We start from the raw sequence: 17,023 nt of genomic DNA, 5'->3' as shown, positions 1-17,023 counted from the left end.
ATGATTGTTTAGGATGAAAGTTCTACTAATCCCACTAATTGTCATTTCATTAGACTAAGGATGAAATGGTTTATCCTTATCTAAAATGTAGAGTTATAGAGCTTATGTTAGACAATAAGCTTAACCATTCTAGCATCTACTAACTGCATTTATGTAGATTATCCTAAATGATTGTTTAGGATGAATTTTCTACTAATCCTGCTAATTTTCATTCCATAAGACAAGTGCTTAGAAAGTTATTTTTCTAAGTGGGAGCAATATGGAACTTTAAGAGCTAAAGAACCATAAGCTAAATGCAACATAGTTTGGAACTAGCAAGTTTTTCAACTGTTGTTGAATCTGTTCAATAGTTGATCAGAAACTAATAAAGCACATAGAGGTGCATTCTGATGGGTTTAACATGTAATAATGCGGAAAAATCCTTATACTCTTAAGGGTACATGCAACCTAATAGATCTATATCATAACACTATTGAAGCAACATACTATTGAACAACAAAACTTATAAACCCTAGATGAAATCAATATTCACATTAAATGGAGGGTTACATACCTTTTGTAGATCCCAATCAAGTTAATCAAAGTCTTCTTGTTTTCTTGGAAAACCTAGCTCCAACAGTGTGCGAGCCTCTAATGGTTCACACCCAAAACACAAGAAACCCTAGGATTGAAAGAGAGAAGGGAGAGAGAAGGAGAATTTCGTTCTCCTCCTTTAGAAATGAGAGGGCCATGAACATTAGGTGCCCAAGGGTCCTATTTATAGACTAGGTAACTTAGGGACAAAGCAAGATTTGAAGGATTAAATAATGGATTTAATCCCAATCCAAATCCTTTCCTTATATACCATCAGGAGGCTTCTAGAAACCCTAAGAATGGCTCCGAAACCGTCCATGCCATGGACTATTCTAGAATTGTCTCTTTTGTTCAACTACTGAACAATTACAATTCACGCCTTGCATCTTTAATTAATTCCAATTAATCTCGAATTAGTTCTAGATTAATTCTGATTAATAATTAATAAAATTTGACTATTTATAATTAATGTATTATTCATATAATAAATTAACCAATAATTAATTAGCAATTTATAATTAATATATTAATCACATAATATATTAACAAAACATTTTATCTATCTCTCCTTTGATCAATCCAAGCCATTTCCTGGTTATGAGGGCAACCCAAAAAGGACTTTACTTTTATTCATCAACATTATACCAATTTAGTTAGGACCTTAGACACTTAATCCAACACATTCATGTATGATTATCAAGTATGGGCTTGATTAATCTTCCTCGATACATTGTGAATATAAATGGTCAATGAGTTTTCAAAGGAGAAAAGACACAGGAATGAAAATCTTCTTAGATTTAAGCTAACATTTCAAAGTAGGAATCTTCTTTCTTATAAGTTAATTACATAGTGTGATTTAATTATAAATCAAGATGACTCTTGTGTTTTCTACCAAGATAGTAGGAGCACAATAACATTCCTAGCCTTATATGTAGTCGACATACTATTTCTTGGAATAAGGATCTACATAGATAGATCATGTCAACTTAAAGGATTTAGTAAAATTGCATTAATTGTCAAGGATCGTAAAGAGCTTAAGATAAAAGACTTTGAGAGGGTTATCTTTCAAATACCACATGATATTATTTTGAGCACTCCTCAAAATCCTAGTATAATGTTTTGAACTAGATAATATGATTGTATTCCATATGTTGCTGCAATTGGATTAATCATACATCTCATAATTATGCATGATGGCCAGATAAGTCGTATGCTTAAAGCATGTCGAATGATACCAGTATAATTCGAGAATAAGTCATGGGGTGACTTAAAGGAACATTCTAAATTACTTGCGAGAACTAAAGAAATATTCCTAATTTGCGGAGTATTTGAAAGAAAGCTATGTTTAAGTTGTTACACATATGTTGAACTTCCAAATAGATTTAGATGAATCTCAATTACAATCGGGTGTATCCGCATTTTAATTGAAGAGAAAATACATGGATAGTAATTCCATGTAAATTTTAGTTATAGCTACACATTAGAGTTAGAGTACATTGTGATTTGGAGAACCACATACAAAGATGCTTAATGTATAGTTCATTATGACGATGAATAATCTCATTACGCAAGTATTGGTATCTAAGTCATAATTAAGCATCTAATACATTCTCAATAGTTTTCTCTATATATAAGTTACATATATAAAACTGAAAATGTTTGTATTCGCAAGGTTTATACAAATCAAGTTTGTTGAATCTACTTAACTAAGTTCCTTCATTAGCTAAATCACAAAAGTCAAGCTGGTGTTATAGGACCTTGTTGTCCCAAGTAGATGTATTTTGTGACAACCCATAATTTAGGTCAAAGACTATTAATGGTCAAGTTACAGTAAATCTTTTGTAATTTGACTCATTGAGTTTTAGTGCATCTTTTGTAAAATAAATGAGTTCATTTCAACTACTATAAGATACCATATGATATGTTACTCCCAAATAGGTAAACTGGAAAACGAATCAAACAGCTCAAACTACAACCCTAGTTAATGCGTATGAAAAATTGAAATTTCATATTAAGAAGTTGTGAGCGAAGCAAACACTCTAGCCTCATAGTACATGCTTCACTGTTTCCGAAAATATAAAGAACGTCCAAAACGAAGTCCGTATGCAAAAGATACGGCCATTTTAAGAATTCAAACCAGTATAATACTGATTTTCTTAAAACTACTAAAATCGTTTCTATCTGTTGAAGGACTTTCACACCTTAGATGGAAATTCTGAGAGCTCTTTTGGACTCGGGCTATTTTCTATTATTTTATTTCATTTTTATCACTTTTAATCTCGACCAAAAATCATATTCATAAAATCTGTCGAATCTGAACCAGTTAATCATCAAACCTTAAACTATTGATTTCGACATGATTTCTTTTATTGGTAATGTACTCCATAAATGATGTAAAGGTCAAATACGATTGATGTGAATTTTAAAGATGGAAATGATGCAATATTTCTAAAATCGTGTGCAACTATATAATTACGGGTATAAAACATAATTATAAACAATTAAAGGGGTGATTGCTATATATATATATATATATATATATATATATATATATATATATATATATATATGTCAAATGGACATCAAATAACAACAATGTATGTATGATATGTATTAAAAACACTAGTATCTACATGGTTATATGTGATTTCCAATGACCAATTTCAATTATGTGTTATAAGTTTGACTGACTTGTACATGAAATACTCAATTTCGCCATATATTATAACCATACATATACAACCAACTAAAAATATGAAAGTATAAGAGTTATGTGGTTAAATGATAATTTTCTAAAGCCTTAAACAAGTATACACATGTATATAACTTGAGAAAAACCAATAATACATATGGTGTATTGTATTATAAAAATTCGTCTAGTATTTGTTGTGCCCAAGTTTTAAACCCCTCCAAGGCTCAAAGTCTTGTTACCTTCTTATACACACAAACAATCACATACACAAATGAAACAATAATGCTATGTACTTTTAAAATGAATTCCTAGATTTCAAAATACAAAGAAATCCATAAAAGTCTTCCAATAGACACCAAAAGTCTCCCAAAAATCTGATCAAAATCATGTCCATTGTTGCTTCAAAATCTCATTTAAAGTACATCAATTCAACACTCAATTTGGCTAACTAATTGAAGCTTACTTGCACTCTTTCTTTAACCAAAACAAACTCAAACACAACCTCTACAATGATAAAAATCAACACTCAAACACAACATGTACAATGATAAAATCGTTTTTTTGTGGAGGTATGGATGATCAAGATTACCCAAACACCTCCAGCTTTTTCTGTCTGCTTCTTCATTTCCAGCCAAGAACACTTTTGTTTTTGTTCTCGTGTTTACCTGCAAACAAAAAGAATAATGGCTTCCCCTTTATTCTTCCTTCGTCCTTTCCTGTTAAACATCAAACAAACCCCTTGGATGGTTGTTCCCAGCGAAATCAAGAAGGGGCAGCAATCTCTTGGTTTTCTTCCTCCTTTTCCTGCCAATCGAACTGGCCAAACTCCTCCTCCCCTGCGTGTGTGCTACCGGATCAGAGAAAGAAACAACCTAGGAGACTGCCAGAGCGGCCCCCTCGCACCCCCCTTCATCTTTTTGTAGAGCAACGACGCTAAACACCCTCACTTGCACTGCTGTTGCTGCTCGCATCGCTCCAAGCGGATTCGGTTCTCCCCTCCCCCTTCGCACCTCACTGCCGGAGGAGAAAGAGCGCAACCCCGTCGCTTCTTCCCATATCCTTCTTCAGTCTCGTCGACCATCGGAGGCACTCGTACCGATTGCGAGGGATCTGCAATCACCGAAGGTTTCCCTTGGCCCTCTTCGGACCTGCGACGAGCAAGGAACCGGAAGCTGCGCCGCTGCCTTTGTGCTTCCTTCTTGCCGCCTTCGTTCATCTGCCTTCGTTCATATTCCCTTTTGACCGATCGAACAAAAGACGGGGCAAAAAAAAGCCCTAAAATCATTTGATTTTTATAAAATAACCAAACTAACCCCCCTTGTTGAATATTTATTCAAAATAAGTCCCAATCCCCAAACTGTAACGACAGGATTTTTCAAACAAAATTTTCCAATTTAAAATTCATAACAGATGTCATTATCATTACTTCTCATAAAACAACCAATAAGTTTTCAACACAATTATTCAATCCAGGATCCACAATCATAGTTCAACATCAAGTGTGTGTACAATCACGCCGGTGCCTTCCCGCGATCCTCGGAAGTACCTGAAACACATAACACATAACACAGTAAGCACGAATGCTTAGTGAGTTCCCCAAAATACCACATACATATAAATTAGCCACTCGAGGCTATAGATCTATGATGCCTTCCGGCCAATGTGTCTCAGTGGACCTTCCGACTCCACAACTCGGGTAGACCTTCCGGCCCTACCCTGATGACCTTTCGGTCCCGACCTTCCGGTCCTACTCTGTTGACCTTCCGGCCCAACTCTGTTGACCTTCCGGTCCAACCCATGTCGACCTTCCGGTCCGAACCAGGCAACTCATAACATAGCATATCACATAAAACATATATCACATATCACACCTAAGCACATACGACCTTCCGGTCACATGTAATTACCACTCTAGGTAAGGTATAGTGAGAAGACTCACCTCGAACTATCTCGGAATAATCTCGAACTCAAATTCCCGGTCTAGCCTCCGCCTAATCACATACAGAAAATATCTCTACTTAATAAAAGCTCTCAAAGGCTAGACTAATCCCTTCCTATACTCTCTCAGAAGGGTAAAAGACCATTCTACCCCTCCAATGGACCAAAGGTCCATTTGTTGACTAAACCCTAAAAGTCAACGAAAGTCAACCCTAAGGAGTACGCGGCGCGTACCAGATTCCTATGCAGGGCGTACTCGACCGCTATGCTGATATCGGGCTGATTGAGCCCTACGCCCTGCGTACTGGGATTTACGCTCAGCGTACGTCCCAGTTTCACTATTATCTCACTTATGGTCTTAATCAGTTAAGACCTTGGCTCAAAATACAGATCTGGACCCCCTACAGCCTCCTAATCCATAAAGTCGAAAACTTTACGCCTTTGCATGGTTGTAATGGTCAACATCATCCAAAACACACCACTTCCTTCACTAAAGAGCTCATATCTCATGCATGGCTTACTCCTAACGTCCAAGATTGGATTTTTATGGATCTATAACACTTATACACTGAATATGGACAGATCAAGGTCTTATGGAGCTCCTTTACTCATAAAGTCTCCACCTTTGGGACAAAAACCCTAGAAATGGTCCATAAAGCTCAAATCAAAAAGGTTGAGAAAGCTTTGAGCTTTTTACCTCCAAATGATGCTCCAACCTCAGAAAGTTCAGATCCAAAGCTTGCCCTCCAACTCTAGCTCCTTCAATGGCACCTCATTCTCTTCAAAAGCACACAAGAACACTTTCAAGCTCAACCTCACTCACACAAGCTCTAGAACGAGGGTTAGGGCACACTTAGGGTTTTGCTCTCTGGAAATGGTGGCTAAAAGTGAGGCCATAATGTTCCTTATATAGGGCTCACCCCCACAATTAGGGTTTCAATCTGAACCTAGTACGTCCAGCGTACACTATGGTACGCCCAGCGTACTGGGTAGACTCCGCGTCAAGAATACGCTCATGAGTACGCACAACATACTCTCCCTTACGCCCAGCGTACTCAAAAGCCAAACATTCTTTTCAAGGGATAATTTTGACAACTCGAGGAAGATAACGATCAAAGAGATATACCTGAATTCTGGGATGTTACACAAACATTGACTCCATTTATTCAAAACAACCCCTCTCTTGATTTATTTTAACCAAATCAGTCCTACTTTGGTTAATTAAATTACCAAACAGCCCCTATAGTTTAGTGAATTTACAAATCAATCCCTATAGTGTAAATTCGTTACAAAACGGTCCTGAAATTATTTCAAAGTTCAAGAATCCTGGCTTTACGGTTTCTCACCACAAGTTTCTCAAAATAAACCGATTCCGTACAAATCAAACTCACGCTTCAAGGGTGAGTGTTTACGACCCCTTTTTAATATTTCTAATTATTTCGGGGGGGGGGGGGTATGTGCCTATATACTATGATTATGCAAACAAATAATCGTTTTATGCGAAAAATACAATAAGTCTAGTTTATAAAAATGTTATTTGACAATGCAACATATTGTTACAAATAAACTAGTATAAACTTTTCATATACATGTTATAGTTATTTTATCGTGAAATGACTAGTCCACATAACAAATGCTACATGATACAAAAATATATGATTTATGTGACATTGTATGTCATAAAACTATCGTAGTATTTCAAGGATTCAAACTATTTCTATTCATGTATATTTGTATGCTTAAATACATAAAGTTTATACATGTACATACCGGATATACTCGACTTTTATATACTCTATCCAATTCATTTTGTCGAGTAACTTATTTACTTGTAAGTTAGGGCTGAGAGCTATTCATGTTCCATAGTTAAGGGATTTTTAGTGAGACTATATTCATTAGTTGAGTCTAAGCACTTAGTATACCCACACTACTATAATCGTTAATCTTCGGAGCGAGAAACATATGTATATATCTATACGGGTAGACATCCCCATCTGCAGTTGCTAGCTACAACCTCGACCAATCAACTGAAGCGGGTGATAAGTGTCTACTATTGTTACTACAACGTCTAATGAAGTGTTGTAGGGAGGTACATTCAGTCACATAGCTTGGATATAGGACTCATTATGAACATTAACTAGAATCTCTCTCTCACTACAAACCATGGGCTTGGTTGCTTTCAAAGCTATTTTAAGTACGGATTTACTTATGCAACATTACAATTTGGTTTTCAAGTAAATTCAAGGATTCTTTACAAACACAGTTTTAAGTATGGATTTACTTATACAAATATACATTTCGGCTTTCAAAGACTCTTTACAAACACAGTTTTAACTATCGTTATACTTACAAAGGAAATACTTTTTAGACTTTTTAAAAGTATTATTGTTGTTAGTAGAAATCTTATAACTCTCACCAACCTAGTATGGACCCTCAAAACTACATGTATTCTTAGGAAATCACTAAACATGCATTCAAGACGGATTGGATTACAGGCGACCTAGTTTACTAGTTGTTGTATTATCTACTTATCTATTAAGGTAATTCATGTACTATTATTATATGTAAGAACCTTGTATTCAAACATCAAGATGGAATACAAATGCTATTTTTTATTGTTATACTTGTGCTATCTATTCAGTTTACCTGTTATCCATGAACTTAGTCACACAACCCGGAACAACACAAGCAACATATATTGTAATGAGTTGATATATTAGATATGAGTCTTTTATTAAATAATTGTTGTGTTCTATATTAGCATGTTTAAATCTTTGAATAACTAGATTATTCTAAATGTCCATAGTCGTTCATAGTTATGGGATAATCTATGAGGTAAGACTAATATGAGTGGATTGGTTGATTCTCATAGATATGAGAATAGCAAGAGTTGCTACCAACTTTGTAGGTACTTGATTAGGAGAATAAGTATTGGACCTGATCGGCATCAAAATCACTTTATGGATCGTAGTCATGAGTAATGTTTTGATCAAGGTTGTAACTTTGTATTCTTAGACCTGAGATACATATTTAGGACTCGAAGTGTTGGAATTTGTGCTTTGACATGGTTTAACATTGTTCCGGAAAAGGCTGTCATAAGGGCCATCGTTGGGTATGCCACGAACTGTATGATGGGAATATGTAGTCAAGATGGTATTTGTTCCTCTGATTCGTTGAGAGTTAGACATCTAAGGCCTCACAAAAAAGTTGAAAACCACATGAGATTGATCGCGACCCATATATCATGTTCAACATGATGTCTGAGACAAAGGAAAAAAATGATACCACACCTTTAGTAGCAATTGTAGCTTAGAGCTCCTGCAATTGGTTGTTGATAAGATAACACCCTTCATATGTTGTTAGGGGCAGTGGCCCGTTGCTAAACGCCAACTACTGTCTATGTCAGTTTGTAATGAATCTTGTGCAAGTGGGAGATTGTTGAATCTATATGCCCAAGAATCATTATTAAGTGATATTGCTAATAATATCTTATCATATAGGGTCACACCTTTATCAAGTTGGCACATTTTGTATCTTTATTATTAATATGATTATTAATAACTAATATCAATTCTTGTACTTAATTAGAGAATAATTATTGTTTTGTGAAAATAATAATTAAAAGAGAGTATAACTAATTATTATATCATATGGTATGATTTAATAAGTCATGTACAAAGTTTTGGACTAGTTGAATCCTTTTGTCTTTTACCTAAAGACAAAGTTTATATTTTATAAACTTTGAGTTTATAAAATTTAAACAATCCTTCTACTTTACTAGTTAGACAATTTTTGTCTTCTTTGAAGGCATGACCTAAATTATTATTATAAGAACAAAGGTTGCTCGTCAATTTTCTTCTGATGTCCCCCATGATTCTAAAAGGCTACCAATACCTTATCTTATTATAATATAAATGTTTGTTTTGCATGGTTGTATAAAAGGAAATCTTTTGCATGAGTTTCTTACTAGTTTTTCTAGTCTTTCTCTAGTATGGACGAAAATTCTTCTCTTCCTACACCTTTCTCTCTTTAGAAGCTAGTTTGGTGAATTAAAAGTTGTAACACTCCAAATCAGGTATGACCTTGTAGCCCTTGAAGTATTTCAAATATAACATAAGAAGACCTTAAGTACGTTGGGCGTACTTATGAGTACGCTTAGCGTACTTGGCAAGGAGGATCGCGGAGGGGCAGCACGTATGCTGGGCGTACCAGGAGTACACTGGCCGTACGTGCCGGTTGTCCAAGCCCTAAATTCCGGACTTGAGACCTATATAAACACCCTTAAATCATTTGAGCCTCACCCTAAACAACCTCCTTCACCTTCAAACGTCTCTGAAAACCCTAATACCATTTGTGAGTGCATTTTAAGCCTTAAGAGTGCATTAGTGGTCCTTATAGTGTTCATTCAAGAAGGAGAAGTTGTCAAGGAAGCTTGGAGTGTCATTTGGCTTCAAGAATCTGCATATAGTCGACCTTGAGGAGCTTCTGGAGGTATAAAGCTTGGACCTTTCCATCTTAATCTCTAGATCTAGCTAGGATTTTCTAGTTTTGTCCCCTTTATTGATTTTGGATCTCCTCTTGTGATTTGAGCAACTCCAGAGGATGGAAATAACGGATCTGAGGTTCTTTGGTTCGTTTGCAACATAAAAATGGAGTCTTGGTGGGTGTTTTGACCTCATGCATGGGTTAAGAACCTTAAAAAGGTCTTAATGGGGGTGTTGGGAACATATGAGACATGCAAAGGCATAAAGTTGCCAACTTTATGCCCTAGGTCATCTTAATAAGCTTAGATCTGACTTTTGGATGTAAGGGAATCGAGTATTAAGCACTTAATGGAGAAAGTGCTTAATCTGTTTGTATGTTGGGTGTAACCTAGCGTACGTTGCGCGTAAGTCCCAGAGCCCCAGTACGCTGCGCGTACCAGGGTGGTATGCTAAGCGTATGCACCACAGATGGGCTTGGATCTGTTTTGGGCCTTTGAGCTGTTGGGCCCTATTTGGTTATTGGACTTTGTTGCATTTTGGGAATAGTGGGCCATTTTATCTGTTTTGGGCGATTGATGTTATGGTAGGGCCTTATTGGGCCAAGAGGCCCATTAATGATTTTTGGACATGGACTTGGGCCCATTAACAAAGAAAGGATATTTGGGCCTTTATGGAAGGACTTGGAGTTTGGGTTTCCCTTGATCATGTGATGCCCTAACATTGGTTAATATTATTATTCAGCACGGGAGGTTACATACAGTTAGGAGGGCAGTTTCGGATTCTCCAGACAGAGGTGAGTCTTCTCACCATACCAATGGGTCTAAGGCACCAAGGCCGACCCATTTTATGATAGGTGGTACACTAGCTGTAGTAGAGATATGTGGTATGATAGTTAACTTTATCCTAAGTTGTATGCTAGTGATTTCGTGATATTTGCATGAAAGACCATGGGGAAGCCCATGGAACTTGGTTGTAAGACCATGTGAGGGAGCCCATGGCTGTCCGGCAGGGAAAGACCATGGGGGGAGCCAATGGCACTTAGGTGTAAGACCATGTGGGGGAGCACATGGCATCCTTATGCAGGGATATGTGGTAGAGATAGCTTTTATAGCTAATGTTATGTGGTAGAGATAGCTTTATAGCTAATATGATATGTTATGTAGTAGAGATAGCTTTATAGCTAATATGATATGTGTCATGTGGATTGTGTGTGGGGTATGCTCTGGGGAACACACTAAGCATTAGCTTACAGTTTGTGGATTTGTTTCAGGTACATCTGAGCCCAAGGGCAAGGGCAAGGCTTGATGGCGTGGCGTGCACTCTCTCACCGACATTTTATGGGACACTCTGATGTTTTTAAATAAAGTTGTAATGAATGTGGATTTGAAAACAATTGTTTCGGGATTTCATGTTTTATGGAAATGGTTTGATTAATTAAAAATGAAAATTTTCTTTTGAAAATTTGGGTCGTTACATAAGCTCCCTTGAGTTGTCTCCTTTAGTTCTTATTTGAGTTAAGTAATTAAAGGCTTAAAACATTCAAGAATACAAGAAGGAACTAGCATTCCAAATGTCTTAATCTTGATGGTGGATACTTTTAGAGAAAATCATACTCTTTGATTTTTCATTCTAAAACACTCTTTGGTTGTTTTAATATCATTTTAACCTCTATAAATGGATCCTAGATGGTTTGGTTTTGTTATAAATATAAAAGTAAACTTGTCAAATTTTAATGCTCCCGTTGACCGATTTTTATGAAAAACACACTTATATTTTGTATCAAAACCCATCATTTTCTTTATTAAAAATTATATTGTACATATAGTTATTGAAAGTTAGATTGTATTTGGGCTATATAAAGAAATATATACCCTAGAATCAGTGATTATAAATAAGAGAGTTAAACTAAAAAACAATGATTCAACGTGTTTTCATACTTTTGTTATTATAGCATCATACGTTTGTTTGATTAGTAATTATAGCATCATACTTTTGTTTGTAAATTTTAGCATCATACTTTTATTAGTTAGTTTTCTATTATAATTATAAAAAACAATTGAAAATATAATTCTTTAATAAACAAACTAATAAAAGTATGTTGCTATTAATAACCTTCGTGGTTAGGTTTTCTTTAATATCAACATACTTCTATTAGTTTGTTTATTAAAACATTCTATTTTCATACTTTTGTTGATTATAGTATTTGTAACATCTTATTTTTGTTTTTATTTCAATTACAGCATTGTACTTTAAATATTTTTTTTGTTTTTTTTTCTATTACAAATTAACTTTTTTCAATAATAACATTGTACTTTAAACAATCATATTACCTAATTAAGCTAAAGTCATAATGATTATAATTAAGTCATTAACAAAATTAAGCACTTTCAAAACATATTAAGCACTTACCTATTAAGCACTTTACAATACAAACCAATTAATATCATCTAAATACATACAATTTAACTTATCAATTAAGAACTTTGTCACTTCATCTTATATGCACTTAAACTAATAAACCTAAACATCTAACACAATCATACATGTATACAATACATTCAATTCCAATTCCAATTTCAATTTCATATAATTATGCAATACATCTAAATGATATAAACTAATAAACCTTAGCACCTTACATTTATACATCAATTCCAATTTTATACAAATATAGAATACATCTAAACACACAATCAAACAAATTATACTCAATTTCAGTTTCATGTCTTTAATTTGATACATCACAGTGAGCATAAACAGAAATCAACTATATAAAACATCCCAAAACAGAAAAAATGAAATTGGAAATTTACCTTAAAATCAACGGTGATATGAGTGGTGGTGAAGGGACGACGATGTACACCAGAAGATGTAGAGGCTGACAGCGGTGAAGGACTGCGAAGGCCAATTGGAAAAAAAAACCCTCAAAACCGGTGTAAACAACTTGAGCAATCACTAGCAAAGAAGAAAATAAGGGTTAAGAAGCATACTAGCTCGTCGTCGGTGAAGGGGAGTGGCCGGAAGCGTGATTCTTTATTGGGAGATCGAGAGAGAAACAAAACACAGATGTGTTGCAAATGAACTTGATAGACTAAGTTCTATTAGGGTTAAACCCAATACCGACGACAGGTCAAAGGTAGGTGGTCAAATTTATTAGAAGCCTATACCGATGACATGTCGTCGGTATCGCTTTGTTTTTCCCGACGACACATGTCGGCGGAATAGATTTTGTCGGTACAAAAGTACTTTCTTGGAGTGTTCATGGTTGAGTATGCCAATTATATTTTTAAAATAGTTTTTATGGAAAAGTCCACTAGAGATATCTAGGGTTAAATCGATGATTTCATAAACTTGAAAAAACCTTAAAATATTAAATGTTAAACAAGAGTATAAATGAACTAAGCTTGAGGGTTTGCTTATGTAGTTTGGAATGAAAATATTGTTTAAATAAATTATGGAGTAGAGGAGTCCAACATAATTCCTTTTGCTTACACATGCAACCTCTAAATGACTTACTTACCCTATACTATGTGGGATTATACATACCCTAAATTGTGTCTCGTCTACCTGATCACCCATCAACCACTTACAAAAATGATAGTCGCATCACGCTTCAATCTTGATTAAAATGGTAATTTAACCCTTATTGATTAGAGGTATTAGTCTAAGGTGCAATGACTACATAAGCTCTCCTAGATACATTTATGGTACATGATGCTAAACATATTGTGGCCCTCAAACTAAGCAATGTCATGTTTTTGTTCCATGATTTCACTAGGATATGGAAGCGACAAATACACTATAACATATATTGGCTCAAATAAACATTGAAACCCGCATCGGATCGTCCCACATAACACTAGCAACCTAGATCTCAACATAACAATTTTTTTAACTAGGGTTAATTTTAGATTATTATTTAAAATTTGTCTAATAATTTTTTTCAAAATCCTAGTCATTTTTCAATTTTTATCAGAATGCTTATTTTCCTAGATCCAACCCCTACCCCACACTTAAATAATGCAATGTCCCCATTGTATAATTGAACAATGAAATAACATAAATTAAAAAGGAAGAATTGGAACAGACTCCACTTGGGTAGTAGTGGTGAGATCGAAGCCTGAAAGTGTGTGGAAAGCTTGGACTTCTCGTATTAAGGCTGGAAACAGTACTTCTGGACCTTCTTCTTTTGAATGAAAATGTCTTGGATCGGAATAAATCAAAGAACCATTCTTCAAATAAAGTGTGCTGGAACTCAAACACGTCGTGGGAAAGCAACACCATGACGTGGTGTAGAACTCGAAGCCATAAATGGTTGAGAAAAATAAGATCACCACGACGTTGTGAATATGTCCACATTCTGGTTCATTCATATGCAGTCGCGATAAAATAAATCGCCACGACGTGGTGATGATGACCACGTCGTGGTTTCTTCTTAGATTGTATTATAAGATCCAAGTAATGTAACGACTCTTTATAATGTTTAGGACCATTCCCGATCTTTTATTTCGGTAAATATTCTTCAAAATTCTCTTCTCTTCATCATGTGGGAACCCCACACTTATCTAAAAACATGGTCTTCGATTGTGATCTTCAAAAATTACATGGCTTCTTATCCATTAAGCTCCTTTACCTCTCCACTTACTTCCTTTCTAAAACTACAAAATAAAATCAGAAGACTAGAGAAACAAATGATCAATTGGTTAGACTAAAAACAAAAATAAAAAAAACTAAACCAAAATAAACTAAAAATGAAAAGGAAATCTAAGGGAAAAGAAAATGAAAACTTTAAATATATCGGGTTGCCTCCTGAAAAGCACTTCTTTTTGAGGAGTCGTGAGCCGGACTCCTTCCCACTCTATTTTGTTGCGGTTGGGAGTGGGATATCCCTTTTCTCATTTTGCTCCTTCCATTTTAGCTTGTAAGATTGAACCCTTCTCTTGTATGCCTTCTTCGAATTCTCATTCTTCTTTTTATTGGCATTGTCTTCATGTTTGCGTTTTACCCCTTTACCTTGCTTCGTTGCCTTGTTTACCTTCTTGTCATATACCTTAGGATCTTCCTTTTCTAATTCCATCTTGACCAAAGTTGGCTACTCTAATTCCCCACCCATGTCTTCATCGATTATCTCCACTTCTTCATACAAATTCTCTTTTATTTCATCAATCTCTTATTTTTCTTGAACCTTAGGTGTAGTAAATGCAATCACCTCAAATGTCATAGGAATCGAGGCTATTGGTTTTGATCGATTGACTTTTTCAACATGGGGATTCTCCTAAACCTTTAACTCTTCCTCCATCACCTTCTCAATTGCAACTAGCCCATCAAGATCTTCTTTCATAGCATCCATCTTCGACACTTCATTTTTTTGCGCTTCATGACTCACGTTAGGACTCATCTCGAAAGTAATAGCATCATCTTCCACACAAAGTGTGAGCTTTGAGTCGTCTATGTCAACTAATGTTCTTGCGGTACTCAACAATGGTCTTCCTAAAATAATTGGAAGTTCTTCATCCTCCGTCATGTCAAGAACCACAAAGTCAACCGGAAAACAAATTTTCCCACTTCAATGATTCCTCTTGGGCATGTGGTCGAGTGATCCGACATTCGAGTGGTCATCCTTATGTCTTGGAGCTTTGGTAATCCGAGATTTTGGTAGAAAGAGTATGGCATGAGATTAACGCTCTCCCTCGAATCGGCTAAAGAATTAATAGAAGTTGAATTTCCAAATTTACGAGGCAATGTGAGTTGGCCTGGATCTCCCATATTGATTGGTAATCCTTTAATAATCGCGGTTGAACATAACTCGTTAAGAACTATTATTGAGGCTTTTTCCAACTCCTTTCTATTTGTCATATCCTCTTTTGCAAACTTGGGAAGTTTCACCATTGATTTGAGGAATGGGGCGTTAATCAAGAGTGAGAGCACTAGTTCCATAAATTTCCTTTGTTCGGGCTCTAAAGATGTTTGATTTATCGAGATGGCAATGGAAAAGGAGGCTGATACGAATGAAAAGACGTAAAATTTTCATCTTCTCGAGACCACGACATGGTCATGGCACCACGTCATGGTGAATCAACAGAAAACGATTTACTTTTTGGTCTTTTGGTTTTGGGCTTCTCTTCTTCCAAACACGACTTGGGCTGAATTGTAGCTGCTTTATGGATCATTATTGGCTCAAAATGAACCTCTTATTTGGTGTAGATCGCCATAACATGAGTTTGTGACTTTGGGTCTTGATTTTTAGGTGGTAACCTCTCATAGACAAGTGTGGTCAATTGCCCAAGTTGAGTCTCTATGTTCTTGATGGAAGCTTGATGATTTATCACATTGGCATCGGTAGTATTATGTCTCTTTTTAGATTATTCCATAAATCTATGAAGTACCGACTCAAAATCCATCTTTTTTTCGGGTGTTGGTTGCTTTTTTTGATAGAAGCCTCTATCGGTTTGTCTATACTTCTCATACTTTTGCTTCTTATACTCTTCATATGGCAACCACTCCTTCTTGGGTTCCTCCAATCTTCATCATACTTGTCACCACTTGAGTAGAACACTTGTGCTTTCTTGTTCCCATTTTCATCCAAATCATAATCCTTGGTTAAATGTGGACCACTAAAATTATCACACCCAACTCTAATGACATGAATGGATTGATCTAATTTTATCATTCATATATCCATAGAATCTAGTTTAGCTATGATTTCATCTAAATTCTCATGCCCTCCATCTCTTTTTCCTCTTGTAACATCGTCTCGTAGGTTGTGGTACTCTCGTGAGTGCTTTGAAAATTCTCCAATCAGTTCTTTTATAGCTGCTGACTCCTTCTTCGTTATTGGCCCTTGTGAGTCAAGAAGCTGTCTAGTTGTTACATTCACTCCATCATAAAAGTTGGAAACTTCTTGTTGAACATTAAGATCATGTTGAGGGCAACTTCTAAGAAAGCTCTTGTATCTCTCCCAAGCTTCATACAATGACTCCCCAACCTCTTATTGAACGTTGTTTATCTTCCTCTTAAGCTTTGAAATCTACGAAGGTGGACTAAATTGCTCAATAAAAGCATCACAAAGATTCGCCCATGTGGTAATGGATCCGGGTGCAAGAGACTTCAAGCAAACCTTGGCTTCACCGGAAGCATCCTCAGTAACATGGATTCTCTTGGCACATAAGAACATGAAAGTAGTTTACAATATCTTTAACCTCATAAATGTGTTTGAAAGCAGCTTCATACTCTTTCCCGATGAAAGGTATGCCCTTAAGCATGGATAAAATGTGCCCTTTGAGATCGAAACTTCTCTCGGCTGGTATCACGGGTGGAACTAGACCTGGATCATGTT

At 35.8% G+C, this 17,023-nt stretch overlaps 1 protein-coding gene and 1 non-coding gene across 2 annotated transcripts; one reads left to right on the top strand and one right to left on the bottom strand.

Annotated features, from left to right (window-relative positions):
* Positions 1-15,207: 15,207 nt before the first annotated feature.
* On the bottom strand, positions 15,208-15,576 carry LOC145126555 (uncharacterized). Its single transcript, XM_079061900.1, has one exon. It carries the CDS (start codon positions 15,574-15,576, stop codon positions 15,208-15,210), a length of 369 nt encoding a protein of 122 aa, XP_078918026.1.
* Positions 15,577-16,601: 1,025 nt separating this feature from the next.
* On the top strand, positions 16,602-16,708 carry LOC145128128 (small nucleolar RNA R71). The gene has a single exon (XR_013716729.1). It is a non-coding gene; the product is annotated as a small nucleolar RNA R71 (small nucleolar RNA).
* The last annotated feature ends 315 nt before the right edge of the window (positions 16,709-17,023 follow it).

This window comes from Lactuca virosa, chromosome 7 (assembly GCF_052849685.1).
Source record: "Lactuca virosa cultivar CGN04683 chromosome 7, Lactuca_virosa_CGN04683_v6, whole genome shotgun sequence".
NCBI classification, from domain to species: Eukaryota; Viridiplantae; Streptophyta; class Magnoliopsida; order Asterales; family Asteraceae; genus Lactuca; species Lactuca virosa.
This window is presented reverse-complemented; position numbering and strand designations above follow the sequence as displayed.

Excerpts from the sequence above, each read along its gene's own strand:
- LOC145126555 (XM_079061900.1), bottom strand. The coding sequence starts at position 15,576 with ATGGTGAAACTTCCCAAGTTTGCAAAAGAGGATATGACAAATAGAAAG.